This window comes from Mustela putorius, unplaced genomic scaffold, assembly GCF_011764305.1.
Source record: "Mustela putorius furo isolate JIRA1106 unplaced genomic scaffold, ASM1176430v1.1 tig00003859_pilon_pilon_pilon, whole genome shotgun sequence".
In the NCBI taxonomy this organism is placed as follows: Eukaryota; Metazoa; Chordata; class Mammalia; order Carnivora; family Mustelidae; genus Mustela; species Mustela putorius.
This window is the reverse complement of record NW_025422011.1, coordinates 21,343,734-21,357,686: the sequence shown is the minus strand read 5'-3', so window position 1 is coordinate 21,357,686 and position 13,953 is coordinate 21,343,734. Positions and strand designations below refer to the sequence as shown.

The 13,953-nt window shown below is 35.6% G+C and overlaps 1 protein-coding gene across 3 annotated transcripts in view; it reads left to right on the top strand.

Annotated features, from left to right (window-relative positions):
- The window catches only part of GAS2 (growth arrest specific 2), a 125,607-nt gene that overhangs the window by 31,639 nt on the left and 80,015 nt on the right, over nt 1-13,953 (top strand). For all 3 annotated transcript variants that reach the window (XM_045066122.1, XM_045066121.1, XM_004752159.3), the window contains exon 4: nt 13,059-13,200. In XM_045066122.1, the coding sequence (XP_044922057.1) occupies nt 13,059-13,200 (142 nt within the window). The remainder of the gene's footprint in view (nt 1-13,058; nt 13,201-13,953) is intronic.

Here is a 13,953-nt window from a genome sequence, read left to right as displayed (position 1 = left end):
AAATGAGCATATTAATATCCAAATGTTTCATTCCATTTGAGGATTATTTTTCACGACCTGTTTATAGTGTTTACCATGGTTCCAATAAAATAAAAACTGGGTAAGTGATAACTAGTGGTTCTATGAATTTGTTCATCATGGATAATTAAGAAAAAGGATAATTGTAGGCCTTTTCGTGGAATAAGTTCTCAATAGATACCTTGGACTTGAAACGAGGTTTTACTACAATAATTAAGGGTTTTGTCTTTCAATTACTGAAGGAGTTGTAAAGATGAAATCACTGTGGAGGGTGTTTTCTTTGCATCTTTTCCTCAATAACTGCCCCTTTTGTCCAATAAAATAGTTGGTGAGTGAAATGGGAATATAAGAACCATTGTTTCTTCTCAGAGCCCCTAATTAGCCATCTACCCAAACACTCTTTAACAACCAAGGAAAAAATACAGTTTCTATAAAACTGCAGGAGGGAATCAGAGAATTCCAGTGTGTAGGAACAAGGAGCAATAAATGCTGCTACTGGCTTTCCAAAAATGTGTTACTTTATTAACTAAGGGATAACTCAAAAAGGAGATGAAAATGATCATGGAGTATAGCAGGTTCATCATTTCAACAACCTTTAATATAGAATATTATGAACTACAAATATTTTATGACAACTGAGTCTTTTCTTACATATGTTATTTTAAAGTTTGAAAGATGATTGATGAGTATATATTAGGAACAAGAGATGATGCTATTCACTGTGAATATTTATATGCATATGTTTTGTTGGTAAGAAAGGTAGGGATGCAAAGTCTCCTCAAGGAATTTACTCTCTACTGGGGAGAAATAAGATGGATGTGGTATTACATAGGCGTGGAGATGAAAGTCACAAAATGATCTGAAAAAAATTAATTTTAAACAGTCACAGGTTAAGTAAAAGAGAGGCAATATTTTATCATGTGGTTGAATTTAGAACGGAACTTAAAATATACAGTAGTATATGGAAAAGTTTTTATAAACATAGTTGTTTAAAATTTTTTATTTTGAGTGTGTGTCATCTACTTCCTAAACCAAAAGGCACACCAATTAAAAATAATAATACCTACTTCATAAAATACAATGGCTGTGCACACATCTCAGTGCCCACTATGCTTATTTATGAGGCTGTTGGAATGATTTAAGTGGGTTTCAGCATATTAATTCCTACTACCCATACATTATTATTTCATCTTTTTCCTTTTTTATTATCACAAAGTCAAAATTTTAATTCAATTATTCTCATTTGGTCATCCTCAGTAAATCATAGAAGAATTGCCACAGTCCCTTGTAGATAACTCTTTCAGTGAGTGGCCGAGATAGCCACTGTCTAAGAAGGTGGGCTCAGGATTTGCATACTTAAAATTATTTGAACAAGTGTACAGATTCTAGCTAAATGGATTATAACCAGGTGCAAAGCACAGAATTAACCTTTGCGAAAAGCCCTCATGTTTGAGATGGTTTTCTGTTTATGCATAAAGACCCAAATGAAAAGAATCGGAATTGTTATAGAATGTCCCTCAAATTACAAGAGAATAAAATATCATCACCCATTATCATGTTTGGCTCCTTACCTGTTAAAGACTAGTAGTTGTCCACCCTCTTACATGAGTAAAAGGAGGTCGTTTTCCCACATTCTTTTTTTTTTTTTTTTTGTAAGATTTTATTTATTTCTTTGACAGAGACAGATCACAAGTAGGCAGAGAGGCAGGCAGAGAGAGGAAACCGGATCCCTGCTGAGCAGAGATCCTGATGTGGGACTTGATCCCAGGACCCTGAGACCATGACCTGAGCTGAAAGCAGAGGCTTTAACCCCCTGAGCCACCCAGGTGCCCCATTTTCCCACATTCTATTGATCTTTTCATATCAGAGCTCGCTTCTGATGAGTGAGGCAGTGCAGGAGGGCATCTCAATCCCCACTCGGTAGTCTGCTAAGAATCCCCGCATTCCGGAGTGAGGGGGAGAGGAGAAAGACTGGGTGGCAGCATCTAACCTAGACATTTACCAAGCGTCAGAGGCTACAAATGTATGGGAGTCTGCTGATAAAGGACCTTGCTTCAAAACTACTCAGCAGTTCTTTCCTTTCAAAATTAAAAATGTAAGCTGTTGTTGGGTAGTGTAAATAATGGTTGCGTTAGAAGCATACGAAGCATAGGACTAAAAATAAAACATGTTGAACTGAAATTCTGAAAGCATGAAAACATTAAATTCTGGATTAGAAGAAGGAGGAACACACACACACACTCACACACTCACACATTTTTCATTTACATAATTTCAAAGCATCAGCAGAACATTGCCCCCGAGCGAAAAAGTAAACCTGATGGAATTTTTCCACAGTGACATCATCTCTCCCACTTACAGGCTCACATCCTGCATTTAACCACATGCAGGCACAGGGGCAAGGAGTGTAACTGGGGAACTGCTTTCCTGATATTTGATAGCACTGACTGTGGCCACTGCTGTGTCGAAGCGCTCTGGATATGGAATTCCGTGTCACGAAAAGTCATTCTCACCATATGGAGAATAGAGAATTAATTACTTTAAAGTGAGCTGTTACTCCATGCTTTGGAGAAATTCAGATCATTTAAAGAAATCAATTATGAACACGCATGCCATTTCTTAAAGTAGAACACTTACAGATTTTTATAACAAGGACCTTTTTTAAGGGACTGGAAATTTGAGGGAAAATGTTTCTTTTTCAAATTGAAAATGTCTGAGGATTGCTAGATGACATAAAATGTAAGTTCTCATCATAGGTATGTGTGTGTGGTCCAAAGTATGTGGTATTGGCACATTACAGAGTAATGGCATAACGGTTTTTAGATGAGGTAATTGACTTTGTACTATATGGAGCTCTTCAACTGTATCTTAAGCTTTTAGGGGCTGACTACATGAATACCTGCTTTTGTTCTGCTTAGTGGTTTGAAAATGCTTTACATATCATGCATGAAGCAGTCTAGTGTGTATTTTGTGTATATATTGCTTTGCTAGTCATGTCTAATTTCACACAGTGTAGACGGTTCATCTAATGGATACCTTGCTAGTATATCGCTATGCCATGTAAGAAATAAATAATGCACCAATTCCTGTAACTAGAAGCCAAAGCTAAAATCAAAACGAAACAACAACAAAAAAAAAACTTACCTCTATCAACAGTTGGTCAAAAGAATTAAACCGTCTGAAGTAAAAAGAAAGAAAGGAATCTTGAAGTGGGAGTGAACTGACTAACTTCTGAGTATGAACTCTGTTGAGTGTGCAGGAACTCTGTGGAGAGTCCGTTTTGTACTAGATGTTATGCGGGACGTGGAGGCAAATACGTTCTAGACTCTTCCTTCTAGATCAGGAATACTTGTTTCTCTGCCATGCCTCCTTTAACCATTGGCTGAAGCCTGCCAATCCTTTTTCACAATGATGTCTTTAAATACCTGAAATAAAACCTTTAAGAATATAAAACACAAAATAGAGAGAATCCGTTTTATTGAAATACAGTTACTACAGTATTAAAAATAAATATTAAAGCACAACTTAAAAAATAAGCAACATATTTGCTTATTTTATTAATCTGGCATTGGTTTTACAAGTATTGTAGTTTAAAATTTTTTTACTTGAATTCTAGTATAATTAACATACAGCGCTATATCAGCTTCAGGTGTACAATATAGCGATTCAACAGCTCTATACATTACTCTGTGCTCAAGGTAACTCTTTACCGTTTCACCCAACCCCGCCCCACCTCCCCTCTGGTAATCTTTTGTTTTTTCACTACAGTTAGGTGTCTGTTTTTTGGTTTGGTTTGTCTCCTTTTTTTTTTTTTTTCTCCTGCCTTGTTCATTTGTTTTGTTCCTTAAATTCCACATAAGAGTGAAATCATAGGGTATTTGTCTTTCTCTAACTGGCTTATTTTACTTAGACTCACACTCTCCAGATCCATCTATGTTGTTGGAAATGACAAGATCTCCATCTTTTTACATTTTACATGGGAGATTGATCTCCTGCTTTCTGAGAGACAAAGTAGGATGTGTCCTTTTTCTTCTGTCTGTTTTCAAGTACTTTTAATTCAAAATAATCAGTGTTTCAAAGTAGCATATGTTGGGGTGGCATATCTTCTCCCCTTTTGTTGACTTTGTGGGCATGGGGATGAATTGGAGGGGAAAAATGAGGGAGATTGGGCCGGGGTTTCATATATGAAGAAATGGATGGTGGTGCTTTATTTTACAACTGGAAAGACAGGAGAAGAGTAGTAGAATTGGGGGAAAAATCATGGGTTTCTATGCAGTATATCCCCATGGTTACCCAAGGATTATGAGCCCTGTGGGTTCCCTCTTACACCACTCCTAACATTTCTGCTCAAGAAAAAATATAAGCAAACTTAGTTGGGCAAAGAGGTAAGGGAAAGTCAGGAGAACTCTTAAATGTTGGGCTCTGCAGTGGAAGGGAGCATGGGGAGCAGGCAAGAGTGGCAGCAGAAGCTGGTGGGACGATAGGGGAGATTGAGAGGTCACGTGCTAGCTAGGTCAGCAGGGGGGACCAAGACTAAGACAAACTGTAGAAGTTGAATTATAAGCTTTGTCTTTATCCTAAAAGCGCTGGGAAGTTAAATTTGCCTTTTGAAAAATCCACTCTAATTAGAGTGTGGAGAACAGATATGAACGCATGGCATAATAACGAAAAAAATTAGAAGGTATAAAAAACAAATTGTAATTAAATCACCATGAAAATATGGAGCATCTGTTTTAAATTTTTCCCCCTAAATGCATGTGGGCTTATTACAGTAATTACAGATGTGACGATGTAGCTTGTCTCTATTTTTAAGCTCTCCTGGAGCCTTCTTTGCAAATAGACCAAAAGGAGACATGTATTTGAAAAAATTAACATTAATGGAAGATAAGCAATCGTCTAGAATTGGTATTAGGCACTTTCCAAAACATTTTATTTAATTCTCAAAAGATGTCACGAATGATAGATCTGAAGTTCCAAAAGCTTAAATAGATGAAGTAACTATTTCTGAAGGCTGAATCTTATTGCTGGTCAGTTGCAGTTTCAAGGCATAAACCTTGCCTCTTTGATTTACTATAAGTTTAACATTCCCATCTTTCAAATATACTGAGAGTCTAGGGAGATATCCCTATAGATGAACACTTGCAGTGTACCTGAAATCTGCAGTGCAGTGAAGTTATTAAAACAAAACAAAAGAGAGAGAGAGAGAGAGAGAGAGAGAAAGTCTTTGTTCAAAAGGTGTTTGGAAGTACATTAGCCACTAAAACAAATTAGGTTTCCTGGAATCCATTCAGGAAACAATCTTAGGACTTCTGATAATGCTTTTCTTTGTTGGATATTTTACACATGCCTACCAAAAAGTTGCCTTAACTAAAATATTAGAATCGGTGACTCTGTGAACTCAAAATTTGCTGCCAATAATTATAAATTATTATGTCTTAAAATGTACAAAATATTTGTGGGGAAGGAAAAAATTCAAGACACATTTTAAAGGAATATTCTAGCTTGTTTCCTTAATGTGATACCTTAACTTTAGAAGGGACCCAGAAAACTAACATATATTCTCAAGAATGTCCTTAAAACTATCATCATTTTGTTTGAGTCACTATAATTAATTAATAATTGATAATTACCATTAATTTTGCTGAGAATCTGAGGGACTTCTGTGCCTGATATCCAACATCCCTTTATCTGAGAAATCTTTCATATTCACAAAGTAAGTTTCTCTTATTCCCATGGAAGCCTTACTCTTGGAATCTTGCTACTCTTACTATGAAGATAGAGGTGGTAGAACACAAAGAAATCACTTGTTTTTTTACTTCCATAGAATTATCCACATCTTTTTCTTTATTCTTTCAATTCACCCTTGAGAATAAATAACATAATTCTTTTTTCAGAGGACACATATAGTTGGATTCCTTCTTAGTTTAAATTGTTAAAAATCTTTTCATGCTCCCTAGTAGGAATAGTGAGATTACAAGCAGACAACCACATGCATCTGTCTACACATTCAATTGTTTAAAGTCAAGGAATTTTCATATGAAAATATCTGAATTTACAAATTCATCTAAAAAAAATGGAAGGTCTAACAACATTGAGACTATATTTTTTTTATGGTAATGACTTAGAATTAAATAAATATGGCTACCTTTCCGGGACATGGCATGAGTGCTTCAGTTTTCCACAATCCCCACCACTCCTTATAGTCCTCTGGAGCTAGCCATTTCATTCTTTTATTTAATTTGCCTGGTCACTTCTGGGCTTCTGAGTTTAGAACCCTGATTGGGATTCCAATATTGGTAATTCTTGTTACGTATAAGATACCCTTTGTGACTCTGGCCCAGTTGACTTTTCTGATCTCGTTTTCTCTTCTACATACAATCTGCACCATCTGTAATACCCAATGCCTGTTCAAGTCTTGTCAGATGTTCCACTTTATGGAATGTACTGCCCTTCTTTTCTATGCCTGTTGAACATTTCAGATCCTTCAGTTCTGTACATTGCTGCTCCTCTGTAAAGCCTTCCTATAATGAAGTCCACTCAACCTCTCCCCAAAGTTAAATGCATACCCTGAAATTTCCCCAAGAGCTAAACTTTAACTTCTATTTAAATACTTAAGTTTCCATTGTATTTCTCACCATATGAAATGATGATTTTAAAGCCTTTACTCTATGGTAATGAACATAACACAATCAAAAATAAATAAATAATAAAGTCTTTTTCTCAAAGACACTGAGGGGCTCCTGAAAGGAAACTTGGTCTTCTCCTTTTTGTATTTCAATCTGCAGTGCCAAGTGTCACACTGATACGGAGTTGTGATATAATAATGATTGTTTGAATTGATTCAGATTAAATGATTTCTTTTTAAAATCACCAGTTGACTGAATTTTACAGTGTAGGACTAGAATTTTGAAATTTTTGAGACGCTAATCTCTGTCTTGTCATATGTGAATAATTAGTTGGGAGAACAGAAGCTTTCCATAGTAGTGTAGCATTTATATAATGATTACCATATGGGTGTATATGTAAAATTAAGCACAATGTACATAACATGTACATGAAAATGCAACAGAATGCATTATCTGTTTAACAGCATTTTTAACTCCTTTGTGAAGCATTTGGTGCTTTTAAACAACTATCAATAACATAATAATGCTCTACTATGCTTTAATTTTTAGATCAGTTTTAAGTTCATAGCACAAAGAGCAGGAAGTACAACAGAATGGTACATTTGTTACAGACGATGAACCTATGTTGTCACATCACCATCACTCAAAGTCCATGGTGATGTTAAGATTCAGTCTTGGGCATATGCACTCTGTGGGTTTTCATAAATGCATAATGACGTATATCCACCATGATAGTCTCCTATAGAATGGTTTCACTGCCCTAAAAATCCCATGTGATGAATCTCGTGATGAACCTCCCTCCTTTCTCCCTAACCTGTAATTATTTTACTGTCTCTAATGGTTTACCTTTTCTAGAATGTCATATAGTTAGAATCATGTAATATATAGCTTTTTCAGATTGGCTTCTTTCACTTACTAATCTACATTTAAGGTTCCAACACGTCTTTTATAGCTTGATAGCTCATTCTTTTTAGTGTTGAGTATATTCCATTGTCTGGGTGTGTGACTGTTTCATTCACCTATTGAGGGCATCTTGCTTGCTTCCAAGTTTTGGCAATTATAAATGAAGCTTGTTTAAATAAATACATAGTTTAAATAATAAAGGATGCTATGAATATCCATGTTCAGGTTTTCATGTGAATGTAAATTTTCAGCTCTTTTACATACCAGCTCATCCTTTAAGCCTGAAGTTTGAGCACCAAGCTCAACCTTCATTGCCAGCATCATTTTACATTATGCCAGAGATAATTTCAGATGATTGAAAATCTTAACGTATTTTTCCATCTTTATTATTCAAGTGAGTTCCTCATGATTTTACCAGGTATACCAGAATTGTGATATGAGGAACCTTTTCCCCCCCATATTTTTAAAATTTATGTGACTGTTTGTATGGTGTTACAGCATGAACATTACACTAAATTTTGCTATAAGACCTGTTCTCTCTAGAGTGGGATATATCTGGAGAAAGAAAGGAGAGGCGAGGTCCATTTTGAATTCAATCCAGTGAATTCAACTGCTACTGTACTAAATCACAGCTCGCTCTGTCAGAGGCCTGAGGTCCTATTGCAGAATCCCCAGGAGAGGCTGGTGGTACCAGAAGGAATTTTCCCCCAATTTTTCATTTTAATCATTTTGATCTTAAAAATACATTTTCATCCTTTCTAAAGCCACTTGGTAGTCATCGTTAGATACCTTGTTACTGTGAGTGTTCAAATAATTTTATTGAGAGGTTTTCTTTAGGAAAAATATATAGTGAAACTAAAAGCAGCAAAGGGATGCAAGTGGAAACATTCTTTCCATCATGGAAAGAGTGACTTTATTGCCTGCGTATTTGAACAGTACATTCTATATACCCTTTGGAAAAAGAAAGATATTAGTTCTTGGCAATTTCCACATCTTCTTTTATGTATCTCTTCTGTTTTATATCTGAAATGTCTACTCAATGTAATCAAAGGGAGTAGTTTGTCTCAAACTTTTGTGAAGAATGGATTATTTAAACTACTAGTATTAAATTTTCAGTTCGCTGCATGTAGAAAAGTAGAGAGGGCATTCTCTCAATTTTTTTTGTAGTTTGAGTAGGGGAAAGAGAGTACATATCTTTATTTTAATGTTACCTGGCCAAAAAATGAGGAAATAAATCAACTGCTGAAATATATTAACTTCCAGGCATTGGTGAGCTATCAAAGAACAGTTAGAAGTATATTGGTATAAGAGATTGAAAGATTTGATTTAAACTGTGTATGAGCTCAATTTGTTTGTCTTAGAAAATGGAGAAAGTATCACGGGCCTAATTCGGGGCATCATTTTTTGATAATTAAGTAGGATAATTTACGTGAAAGTAAGCATGATTTACATTTACAGTGTTAATTCCCTTTTTTTCCCACCCACCGTATGATCAAAAAAAAAAAAAAAAGTCACTGCTTCTTATAGATAAAATAGTATACTTGCTGCTATGGCAATATAATGGTTAAATAAGATCCTGGCTCCCTAGGTGTAGGCTATTATAAAAATTATAAATAGATCTGTAAGTACTATAAATAATCACTACTGCCCTTTTGAAGCTGTAACACTCACGACCTTAACTAGGACATACACAGGTTGAACTCTGCAGCATATAAGTAAACTCTTTGTAAGTGACCAACATAGTTTTTTGTCCCAGTAACTATATACAGGAGAATTACTGAATTTGAGGGTAGTTTGAAGACATAGTGATGGTATTAGTTCAAGGGAAACTAGTCAAGGGGTCAAATATTGGACTCACAAACCCCAAATAATGGATTTCCATGTGCTAATACAATGGCCACAAGCCACGTGTAGTTATTTAAATTTAAATGGATTTTTTCCCTATTTTAGTGAGAAATACTTGACATACATCACTGTATAAATTTAAGGCATATAGCATGATGGTTTGATTCACATATATTGTGAAATGAATCCCACAATAGTTCAATGAACATCCATTGTCTCACATAGATTAAAATTAAGTAAAATTGACAGATTAGCATTCCCACCAACAGTGTAGGAGGGTTCAGTGGTGTGACTCTTGGGAGCAAGCGTACCTAAATTTCTACCCAATCTCAACTCAGCTTAGCAGTTATTCTCTATTCATCATTCTCTCTCCAGTAACTTTCAAAAATAGCTCAAAGATGTCATGTAAATTTTTAATGTCTTGATTAATGAAAATCATTAAACATTTCTTAATTTATAGAAATCATTTAATGTAAAAATTATGCTATGAATTTCATGAATTCTGAAGGCCCTGGAAATGTATCTCCTCAGAATGTGAAAACTTTGATACAATGTTTATGTCTGTCCCATGCTGATTACAAACTAGTTTGAGGGGTCGAGTCTTACCATTCGTGTATGCATTCCTCAGTCAGGTTTTGAAGCCTTAATGTGTAAAAGCACTGTCTGGAAAAAGTTACATAGTAAATAACTGAAGATGGTCTATAATTTAAATGCTGTAGGAGTTGTTTGAAGAGGTGAGCAGTAAAGGGAAAACTGATATGGAAGATATATCTTAGATGAGTCATGTGGGGAAGTTCCCTTTTGCATCTCCAGTTCTTTAGATCAGAAGTCTTCCTCTTCATATCTGTGGTCGATTTCCAGCTTTTCCAGTATATACATCCATTAAGGCAGTTCTCTATTCTAAAACTCTTCTTCAGGATATCCTTGGCAAGGAAATCAGCAAGGAAATAGTTGTTATTCAATCTATTGTTTTTATTATATTTAGTGATAGGAAAGAAGAGATGCAGAGCTGGGCTCTTCACCCCCCAGGATTTTCATAAGAACCTAGAGAAATTAACAATTAAAAAAAAATAACAGAACTGGAAGTGGTCTAATTGCCAAGGCTTTCAGAACTTTAAGAACACTTTTGTGTAAAAGATGTCAGAAATACTTTTAAGTTCTAAAGTTACTGAGGGCTGATATTCTTGAATCACTTGTTCTTTAATTCAAATGAAATCAAATTTATGCCCTAAGACTCTTCATTATAAATGGCAAGGTTGCCCTGGAAAGACCTTTGATTTGGGGTCGGTGTTCAACCGGGAAGGAAGAATATTAGATCCCACAACACGCTACCGCTCCTTAGCCAATGCAGAGAGATCCTTACTCCTGGTTATGCGTGATGACCTTTGTAAGTACTATGTGTGAGGGCTCAGTTCGTTAGTCTTCTGAATTAATGAGGATGACTTTTTAAAATCATCAAATAAAACATTTCATCTGGATGAGGACTGGAAGTTTCCATTCACTCAGTTTACAGTGTCCTAAGTCTTTAAGTGACATGGAAGCAGTAAATCTGACAGGTCCAGAGCAGAAACAGATATCCCATAAATCACTTAACTACTGCCTTGTTCAACTGCTGTTATTACTGAATTCCACTGCACTAGGTATCCCAAGTTACAAAAGATCAGTAGCCAGCTTTCATTTTACTTGTCCTATAATAACTTTTATGTCTTTGAATAGGAATGAATTTTAAATACTTATCCTCAAGTATATGTTATGTAAATGACTTCATAAAGACCAGAAGCTTGTCGGGGGAAAATGCTGTTTTTACTTCTATGCTCAGTGCTTGTCCTTGTAAGTTCTTAAAGAGTAGGCTGAATGATTTCTGAGGGCTTGTTGCTTGTGGGTATTTTCTCAAAATGTGTCCCTTGGTAGATTAAGTGTCACATCAATCTCTAGCTTCTTCAAGTACAATAGAGATATTGTATTTCTTTCCCCTATGCAAGCCTTGAAACTTTTGTCCTAAGGTGCCCTTAGCATCGTCAAATAGTTTATAATCTCTAAGACATACTTCATATATGCAAACTCATTTCTGGGTTTTAAGTGGTTTTCCACATTTTATTCTTTCACACTCAGGGATAAAGGTGGCAATCTTAACGTGGCTCAGTATTTGAATGTATTTATGTTATTTTCTTAGAGATGACCTTTGCTGTTATGATGACCTCATCATAAAAAAGCTTATGGTCATCTCTTGGAGATTTTTGTTTCCAGCAAATCCTCTTTTATGTTTTGGCTGACACAGTTTACCAATTTTGATTATTTAATCTGAAAATATTGATAGGATATAAAAGTCATTAAAAATCCTCCTACATGGGGTGCCTGGGTGGCTTGGGTGGTTAAGTGTCTGCCTTCAGCTCAGATCATGATCTCCAGGTCCTGGGATCCAGCTCCATGTCCAGCTTCCAGCTCAGCAGGGAGTCTGCTTCTCCCTCTCCCTCTGCCTCTCCCCTGCTTGTGTTCTCTCTCTCTTTCTCTCTCAAATGAATAAACAAAATCTTTAAGAAAAATTAAAAAATAAAAACAAAATAAAATAAAATCCTGCTCTTATTTTAGAATTATGTCAGTGTCCGGCGATCGAGCATCAGGCTCTCTGCTTAAGGGAGCCTGCTAAACCATTGTTTAGTCTTTTAGAGAATTGCATTCTGTGATTTCTTGGAATGGCATGGAAACTGATCATGTTCTATTAAAGAAAATAAGACCACACAACTCTCTAACTCTTGGTATGGTGCCAGTGGAGATTTCCTATCTAAAATTTTGTAAGAGACTGTTAATAAGAAAGTCTGTCCAGGTTCAGGCCCTCCTATATCTTAAACATTTCCTTTTCTTCTTTTTTAAGTTATTGTTTATTTATTTGAGAGACAGCATGAGCAGGAGGAGGGGCGGAGGGAGAAGTAGACTTCCTGCCGAGCAAGGAGCCATAGGGAGAGGCTCCATCTCAGGACCCTGAGATCATGACCTCATCTGAAGGCAGCTGCTTAACCAACTGAGCCACCCAGGTGCCCCTTAACCATATTCTTATCCCAGAAGAAAAATGATGCATAATGTCAATATCTTTCAGGGTCAGATAGCAGAAATCCAACAGAATTGTTTTATATTATAACGTAAAGTATTAATAATATAATATATTAATGTGTGCTTATGTGTGCACATAATACAGGTTTGTGTCTTACATATTGTTTATATTCATGTACTATATTTATGTTTCATTCTTCTTTCACAAATGGAAAATACATTTTTAAATAAATTTTGAGAAATAATGGTAAAATTCTTGGATGGAATATAAGTCCCAAAACAAACAAACAAAAGACAAAACATACCAAAGACACATCCAAAATAGAAGAGAAAGAAAAGAGTAACATGAGCCAGGGAAGGGACTTGCTTATATTACTACTAGATGGTAAGAAAAAAAAAAAATCCAGGATTTGTTCATATGCACAGATTTTTTTATAGTTTCTTAGTGACAACTGAATTTCATGTACATTTCACTTCCTTTTCTATACCTCTTCACTAATCTATTTATTGACATGAGGTCATTCCAAAACATTTTGCTGAAAACAACTGTCTATTTATGTGTCCTTGTGATGACTTTGTCAGATATAACTACCAGAGTGAGATTTCTTTGTTTTTCAGAATCTGCCCTTGAAGAAGATTCCGTGCAAAGCCACTGCACCCTCAGGCTCCTTTTTTGCCAGAGACAATACAGCAAATTTCTTATCCTGGTGCCGAGATTTAGGGGTAGATGAAACATGTCTATTTGAATCGGAAGGTTTGGGTATGTATTTCCTTCAGAATTTTAGCTGATCAAATTGTTACGTGTCTTTGTCAGTAAAACTACTTAAACTTTTTTTATGTGATGTCACTTCATAGATTGTTAACTTTAAAAAATTCAAAGTGTTGTCAGCTTGCAGGTTTGTTGTAAACTGGAATCTTTGAAGGTAGAAAAATGCAAGTCCTTTTACGGTTGGTCATTTTGTGCATGAAAGTGTAGGGATACAAGTAGCACAATTCTAAGCTAAAATCAAGAATATATAATGCAAAATGGGGGCTACTTGGAAAATGGAGTTTTACATTTTACTGCCAGGCTCTGGCCTGCACTGGAAAGGGAGCTGTATATGCTCCAGCCATAAAGGCACTATTGTTTTTTACCTCTACCAAAGGCTGAAACACCATTTCCTGTAAAGTCTAGCTGAGTTGAAAGAGAAGTTTATTTATGTATCTATTTTTAGTGAATTCAAAATCAGGTAAGCAAGCAGGAAATTGGAATAATTGAAGATGGAGAAATAAAAGATAGATACCTTAGTGTCTAACGCTACCCACATAATTGTGGGGTTCTTGTCTTGCTTTGCCTTATGATTGAATATTGGCAAATCCACTTCCAGACCATAGAACAAGCTTTTGTATTTCCTTGGGACAAAACATACGTTGTTCAGTGTTTCAACATTATTTGATATGCTACTGTTAAATGTTCAGTGCTCCTGTATCAGTTCTGCCAAGAACAGCTCTCATACGGAAAGTATTGGAATTA